General features: G+C 42.8%; 1 protein-coding gene across 1 annotated transcript in view; it reads right to left on the reverse strand.

The window, feature by feature from the left end:
- Positions 1–8,320, reverse strand: part of HDAC11 (histone deacetylase 11) — a 143,783-nt gene that overhangs the window by 7,931 nt on the left and 127,532 nt on the right. Inside the window, exon 9 of the mRNA XM_019505064.1 lies at positions 6,092–6,270. Within this exon, the coding sequence (XP_019360609.1) occupies positions 6,092–6,270 (179 nt within the window). The remainder of the gene's footprint in view (positions 1–6,091; positions 6,271–8,320) is intronic.

The raw sequence follows: 8,320 nt of genomic DNA on the forward strand, positions 1-8,320 counted from the left end.
TTCCGACCCTTAATCTATGAATCTATGAATCTATGACCTCACAGAAAGATGGAAACTTGTAGCTATGCTTTACCAAAATCATACAGATGCAACCTCAATAAATAATCAAGCACCACAATCCTAAAACAAGGATTCTCAAAAGAATATGCACTTTTCACATTACTAAGAATTCTGTAATTGTAAGACCAGTAATAAAAGAGTCTGTATAATAGAAAAAAAAACCAGCAACAATTTTGAGCTGCTAGAACAGTTTCTGGTCCAAGAATCAAAATGCTTTACAACAGGGGTGAATTAATCCTCATAAAGTGATGGTCTACTGCAACACAAAGCAGCTTGCTCAATATCACATGTACTCCACGAGAGAGCCAGAAACAGAACTTAGATCTCCTGACATTCACTACTCTGCTTTAAACATGATATCACCTATTTTCATGTACAACTGGCAGTTTAATTCAAACATTTTTAGAGCCAAAAATGTTGTACCACAGTCCAAGGTCTTTTAGTTATAATGTCCTGTAATTTTATTTTTAAAAATTTTTTTTAGTTTCAACACAGAAATTTTTAGATTCTTTTAAATATACATTATCTCGTAAATAAAGTATGCAGCGTATTCTGACTCAGCAAAAACTGTACTCCAAAACGCACTTTAAAAATTCTATCAGCATAACTGATTTCTGATTAAGCTCCTTTTTAACCTGCTTAAATATTTACATCATAGAATAAAATTAATAATAGCAGCTGTTTTGATGATTCTTCAGTTGCCTAATACTTAGAGATTCATCAGTTCAGCTTTGATACTAAACTTCTCTTCTATCATCAATGACAACAGAAAATGAGTACAATCACTCAAACAAACACTGAACATCAACCCTTTGGCACACTATGTTATTATTCAAGTTTCTTCCAAAATGTCTATATCCTGAAGTATTTTAGCTAATTTCATAAAGTACAAGACAAGAGTCATTAGAAAAATACTGAAGACAAGTGAATAAAACAGAGCTGGCTTCATGTTACCAGCAAAGGCATATTTAGGATAGATCTACGGACATTTACAACTGCCCTAAATTATATGATGAACTGTGGGTGGGTTCACTGGATCCAAAGGAGACCAACCATTGCCTAAAATGACAAGGACTGCGCCAGAAGATAACTGGTAGTATTCACAGGCCCCTGGCAGAGGTTAATTAAATGGTGCAATGGGATCAGATCACAGATCCAAACAATCATGCAGCAGGATGTGCACAGCAGGACACATAATTTTGGGGATGATGGATCTCCCAATTACAACCCACTGGTGCAGGCAACAGCATTCTTTTAACTTGTCAGCATATGTGGATAGTCCAGGATTGTGATCCCTTGCTCAGCTCCCCCCCAGCACACCAAGTTCAAAGCCAGGTGTCTAGCCACGCCACCTGCAGGGATGCTGAGCTGCCAGGCACACAGTTCTGCAAATGCTGGGCTGGGGGGCAAGTTCAAAGCTGGGCAAACGATCAGCTCTCTACCTGGCTCTTGCAGATCTCTGGGCAGCCACATCCTGGTTCAAACTACCCCACTCTCCATGCCCACAATAATCAGCTGATTATTAACTCAGTCTCAAACTGTCCCAAGGCTTATTGTTGGCATAGGTACAAGGGCACAATACATGTTCAATTTAAGACACTATACAAACCAGCCATTGTATGTGGCATGTCTTTGTGGCTACTTTGCCATTTTATGGCTCCATAATACATTGGCTGAACATATGGCATTTTGCCATCTACAGTGGGATTAACATGTTAATTGTATCATAAATGTACATTTGACTAGATGGCCCCATCCTCCCCACCAGTTTGTGCAAGCTCATGTCTTGCTGATTAGAATGGCACTGAAGAAGAGAGAGCTGAAGTTTGTCCAAGTATCTGTTTGCTGCCAGAAGGGAAAACAGGCAGGTGAAAAATACAGCTCATCTTATACTCTAAGAGCTTAATGCCCTTAGAGTATGACATCTGAACAAGGCCAGAGGAGACTACTGCTGACATTTCCTCCACTCACATCTGGACAACACGCTGCCTGGATGCTAGATGGTAAGAAACCTTGCATTCTCCATGAAGGAATTAGAACCTTGAGCCTGACCATGGGCTTAGTCCTGCCACAGAGAGACGCCCTCACCAACTCCTTCTCTGTTAGGTGGCTGAATCCACAGCTTCTCAGAGCACTGCCACACTGTCTTCTAGCTCAGGATCCCACCCCACACTTTGTGGTCAGCAAAACCTCTTTTCTCCCCACTAGTTTCTGTCCTTCTCCACCCTCTGCTCACTAACTCCACTGTTGCGTACCTTCTAACTTACCTTCCACCTTTAAGCAACACAGATATCTACCATTTTTTCCCCTTTCTTATATAGAAGATGTTGATCTTAGGAGTCTCCTCCTGTACTCCATTGCTCCCTCCATTTCTGCCCACTGTTCTTCTCTTCCAGCAGATGGGAAGTCAGAGCACATGTAGGATCTTTTCTAAGCTAACTAGCAGAGACCTCTAGACATCTCAGCTCCTTGCCCCTGCTTGCTTGCCACAAGAGCAGAGCTTGGAGAGTCCCAGCAGTTTATGAAGAAGACACCCAGCTCACAAAGCACTTAGCAGGCAGAGAAAGAGCACTGAAAAGGAAGAAAATGTTCAGACTAATGAAGAGGCTGAGAACTGAGGGCATGGCAAAAAATGTCAAAATAGACTTCAAGGAAGGAAGAAGGTGTTGAGCAGGGAGGGATGCCTAAGACCTGTGGGACAGCCTGACAAACAAACAGATTAAAGGAATCCAAGAAATGAACTGATGATTAGAGGGCTCTGAAAAACAGTGAATTAAGAGATGGAAGAGTGTATGTTATTGGATTAGTAAAGAGGAAAAATAACTGATTTTGGGAATGGGACAAAGCACTGAACTTATGAACTGGCTGAGAAGGAAACTAAATCAACCAGTGAAGATTTGATAAACTAGACTGGGGTAGGCAACGTTTTTTGGCCGGAGTGCTGAAAAACTCCACAATTTCATAGTTGGTAGGGTCAGAAGAGACCTGAGCAGATCATCAAGTCCAACCTGCAGCCATGGCAGGAAAGAGTACTGGGGTCAAACAACCCTGGCAAGGTGTTCATCCAGCCTCCTCTTAAAGACCCCCAGGGTAGGAGCCAGCACCACTTCTCTTGGAAGTTGGTTCCAGATCCTAGCCGCCCTGACAGTGAAGTAGCGCCTCCTGATATCTAGCCTGAATCTACCCTCTGCCAACTTGTGACCGTTATTTCTAGTCCGTCCTGGTAGTGCTCGGGGGAACAGGGACTCCCCCAATGCCTGTTGGTTCCCCCTGACTGGTTTGTAAACGGCCTCTAGATCCTCCCTCAGCCTTCTCTTGTGGAGGCTGAACAGGTTCAGGTCCCTTAGGCTCTCCTCGTAGGGCCTGCCCTGCTGCCCCCTGATCATGTGAGTGGCCCTCCTCTGGACCCTCTCCATGTTGTCCACATCCCTCCTGAAGTGCGGTGCCCAGAACTGGATGCAGTACTCCAACTGCAGCCTGACCACTGTTGCACAGAGGGGGAGTATCACCTGCTTGGACCTGCTTCAGATGCATCTGTGGATGCATGACAAGGTACAGTTGGCCTTCCTGACAGCTTCCCCACACTGTTGGCCCATGTTCCCTGGGCGGCCCCTCTGTGCTGCTGTTCTGGGTTGCAAATGCTGCACTCCCAGGCCTGCTACCCTCCCCTTGGTCCTCTGGAGGGCCCTCTGGAGTGCAGCAAGTGCAACCTGGAGCTGCAGCTCACCTAGGGGCTGCACAGGGAAGCTGTCTGCTGCTGCAAGCTCCATGCTGCCTGGGTCACACCTCCCCTGTGTGCATGGGAGCAGCATGGGCACAACCCTGCGTGCTGCCCATCACTCCTGCCCCCGCCTGCAGGGGAAGTGTGGCCAGGGCAGCAGGGAACTCGGAGCGGTAGGCAGCTTTCTGAGCCCCCTGGTGTGCTCTGCTGTGCTGGGTCCCACACATTACTCTGCAGAAGCGGCGACAAGGGCAGCACAGCGGGGAGCATCGCCAGTATCTGCTGCCTCCCTGGAGTCCAGGGCTGGGAGGCAGCGGGGACTAGGGCCGAGTGGGGAGGCAGCAGCTGTTTGTAGTCCACCCAAATTCTGGGTAGCTGCTGATAGCCACAGAGCCGAGGCTGCTTGCAGCACGGCTTCCATCCTCCCAGCCTGCTGCTGGGAGCCGGGGAGGCAGCAGCTGTTTGTAGCCTCCCAGCTGCAGCTGGTCCAAAGTCTGGGGTAGCTGCTGCCAGCCATGATGCCTGGACTGCTCCCAGAAGCCTGCTGGCAGCAGCTATTGAGAGCAGGGGCTGGCTGCAGCCAGGAGACTGCAAACAGCTGCTGCCTCCCTGCCCCCAGCCTCGGCCCCAGCCCCAATGCACGCCAAGGAAAATGGCTTTGCATGCCATGCGTGCCGGGGATTGCCAACCCCTGAACTAGACAATACAGAGACATGGAAATGTACGGTTTCTTTCTAAGAATTCAAAATTTAGCCAAATAAGAGAGAAATACTCTGATACATAAATATCTTAGCTGAACCAAGTAAAGATAGGATGAGAAACTGAAAACTGAATTAATTAGAAAAGGAAAAGAATACCTGAAGAAAGGAAAGGGTAGGAACAGCACTGATAAAATAGAAGGAGACAAATAGGATTAAGTGATTACACAGTACGGTTTAACTGGTGTAGGAGATGGGAGAGAATGCAGAATGGCTTGAAGGAAATCAGGAAAGTATGAATGATAGAGGGAAGAATTAATAGTTAATGGTATGTGGGGGAAAACCAGAGAATGGATTGTGCAAGGCAATAACATGGATAGAGAGGAAGAAAAACGAAGGAGTGGACAGAGGCATAGGGAAGATGGCTGAATGGAGAGAAGAGAAAATGAATTTGCAAATAACAGAGAGCAGATTTTTAAAAGGAATGGAGGCTATTTAATAAACTATGGTGGTATTGAAGCAGGGGAATGGAAGGTGGAAATAGCTGAAATTAGAAAATAAGAGTGAGATACAAGTAAGAAATAGAAGGCTGAAAGCATGTTGAAATAGAGCAAGGGAGACTTGGAAGAGTGAGACTGGGTGTGAGGGAAATATGTAAGCATATTGGATTTTTTACTTTGGGGATGTGTTTTGTTTTACTTTTTGGCTTTTTTGGTATGTGTAGGATTAATTTAATTTAACAGTTAAAAGTTTTTCTGGTAAAGAATTCTAAACACTGTTAAATACTCAGTAAGCTTGCTTTATTATATATGACAATTTTAAAGTGTTAAAATCTTCCTAAATGTGACTGACTATCTGATAATGTTCTGGAGAAAAGACCCCATAACATACCTCCATTCTTTCTTTTTTTCCTTCTACTGCTCCCATTTAATATTGTTAGCTATGGGCTAGAAGCAGGAACTATATTCACCCTTTCCTGGGGATGAAGAGAGAAGAACCTGGCATTTAGCAGAAGGGTAGGACAATGATAGGGTAGAGAGAGATCAGAAAATAAACTCTGGATGAAGGATGCAGTTTGGAAAAGCAGCAGGATTCAATACAAGAAGTGTGGTTGTGGCATGAGGAAGAACAACATAGTTGAGAGCCAACACAAGGCAGTAGACCAGGAACACTGGTTGAATGGGTGTGACAAACTTCAGAGGTAGTCTCAAACCTTTAGTGTTGAAAGGCAAAGCTACAGTAGACCCAATCCTCGGTATTGGTATTTAGTGCAATCCCCTCCCCCCACAACCCCACAAAGTCTGCTGAAAATCCCCAAAAAGGGATTGGATGAATTCTTGGAGGAAAGGGGCAGCAGTAGCTATTGAGCATGGGAGTTAGGGGGACAGCCTCTGAATTAGAACCTCCTAGACCTTAAATGCTGGAGGTTGCAAGTGAGAGGAAAAATGGAAAAAACCCTCATCCAAAGAACCTTGCCTGCCATGGTCATACCCAGTTCATTCTCCCTTTTACCATTTACTCTCTGCTACTGTCTGACACAGAATACCGAGCAAAATAGACCTACGGTCTGACCCAGTAAATGGTAGTTCTTATGAAGAAATGTTATACAAACCTGAGGTGAAATAGCTAGACCTCCAAGTGGATCACCATCCAGGATATCAGTTCCAGCATTATATATTATTATATCTGGTCTTGATTCATTTAATGTCCCTTCTACATGTATTTGTACTTTCTGAAGATATTCTGTATCTTCTGTACCCCCATCCAATTCAACCTTCCGCTTTATGGCTCCTGCAAGTAATGTTTTAATAGTAATGGATCATAGAAACAAAATTATTTGCTAAGAAAGAAAAAGCAAGATTTACACAAAAGCAAAAGGGAAAAAAATTTACGTGATTTATCAAAATCTTGTCAATAATATTTTCATAGGATCTTAAGTTTAAAAGATGATTTTAGCTACTGCTTTCTTGAGAGAAAATAACTGCTAAGCTACCGCATTACAACCTGGAAACATTTTTATGTTTAGAAGAAAAAATATTACGAAAAATGAATAAAAGAGACTTGCCTTTCTTGGCAAATGATTAGCGAACAAGTAGGAAGTGGTTGTTGAATAAAGGAAACTTTCAGTCATATTTATTCCACAAATATTCGGCAAGTAAGAAAAAAATTAGGAAAAACACCAAACCAATAATGGACCAAGTAGTTAGCAGTATTAAAAGAGATAGCTCTGCCCCAAACAGAACATCCTGCAATCAGATCTGTGTCAGCAAAACCGTGCCAATTTACTATCTTGATGTCAATTATGTTCCACACAGATATTGAAGTCTGCTGAGGAAGATTCAGTTTGGTCAAGGTGCTACAAATGCATATAATAAGGTATCAAAGTCCCAGAGGATAGTGGAGAAGGGTAGGAGATCAGGCCCAAGGTTTTCTGTCTCTGAACTAGAAAATTTAGAATATTTTAAAAATAAATTAAAATAGAAATAAATCATTCAAATAAATTTCAGATCTTGCTTGGTGAAGGAAATGGAGCCTCACAAAGTATATAACAAAATACATTGTGGCCTAAAATTCTGACTGGAGCCTCCGGAGTAACTGAAGAGAAATAAAATATATGATAAATACTAATTTGCCCTAACAATCTTTGTGAGATGAGATGCACTGATTCATTCCAGTCCTCCAGCACTGCAGCTAAGTGTTCTGTTTCCTTCCACATTTTTGTCCTTTTCATCTTTTACATTCTTTCTGATATTATTTTTCCTGATTTCCATTCTTGTTGCTTCATAAATGTTCATAAAATTATGCACAGCTGCACATAACTTTGGACAACATATAGATCATGTTCTGAGGAAATAATGTTATAAGCTGAAAAGAGTTTATAAAGCAGAGGGAAAAAAAAAGATAAGTACTGGTTAGATAAAGTCACTAAAGAGAAGTTATGACAACCATAGAACCTTGTTCCATAGTTCTGCTGTTGGTTGAACTAATTTTTACACTGTTTAGTTGCTGCTAAGTTTTAAGTAATTACCTACTACCAGTGCTGCCCCAGAGATTTCCCTGAGGCTTGAGGTCAGGCAAGTCATGTTGGTGCAGAAATTTTCAAAGGCATTCAGATGCCTAACTCTTATGTAGGTTCCTGATTCCCTGTGAAATCAATGGGAAGTAGGTGTCTAAATACCTTTCAGGATTTTAGCCTTCCCTGTCTGTGCATCAAGTCTACATATTTAATAACCCTATCCCCACGGACAGATCTAGGATTTTGAAAAGGGGAGTGCAGATTGTGTGGTGCATCATCACAAATAACTCAACACACACTTTTCTCTACTTAAAAAGAAATTAAAAGCTTTACTAATGTGCTAAGGGCCTAGCTCTATATTATTCAGTTTAAGTTCAAAGCAAAAACAAATATAACTTTACTGAACTGTGCCCTGATTTGCTAGATAATATATGAAGTTTAAAAAAAAAAAACACAGCTACCTAGGCAAAATAGTCAAAAGAGTGTGCTTCATTAGTCCTGCAGTTGTTATAGTTAAATATACATTAGGGCTGTGCAAAGCTTTGGTAGCTGATTCAATTTGGAGGAGATTCAGCCTGATTCGGGGACCAAATCATAAATATGAATCAAATTAGGAGACCAATTAAAAGCTCTGAATTGATTTGAAGCATCTGAATTGATTCAGAAAAGCTTTAGAAAAGATTTGACCATAGACTAAACAGGCAGCTGACATGGCTGCCATCCGCTGGTAAGTCTGTTGGGGTTCGGAAAGTTGAGGGGGAGAGAAGGGGTGTGGGGGAGGAAGGGATTGGGGCTGGGACAAGCTGCCCAGCTAGGGTGGGGGGG

The sequence above is a fragment of the Gavialis gangeticus genome, unplaced genomic scaffold (assembly GCF_001723915.1).
Source record: "Gavialis gangeticus isolate Ggan-Ray unplaced genomic scaffold, GavGan_comp1, whole genome shotgun sequence".
Taxonomy (NCBI): Eukaryota; Metazoa; Chordata; order Crocodylia; family Gavialidae; genus Gavialis; species Gavialis gangeticus.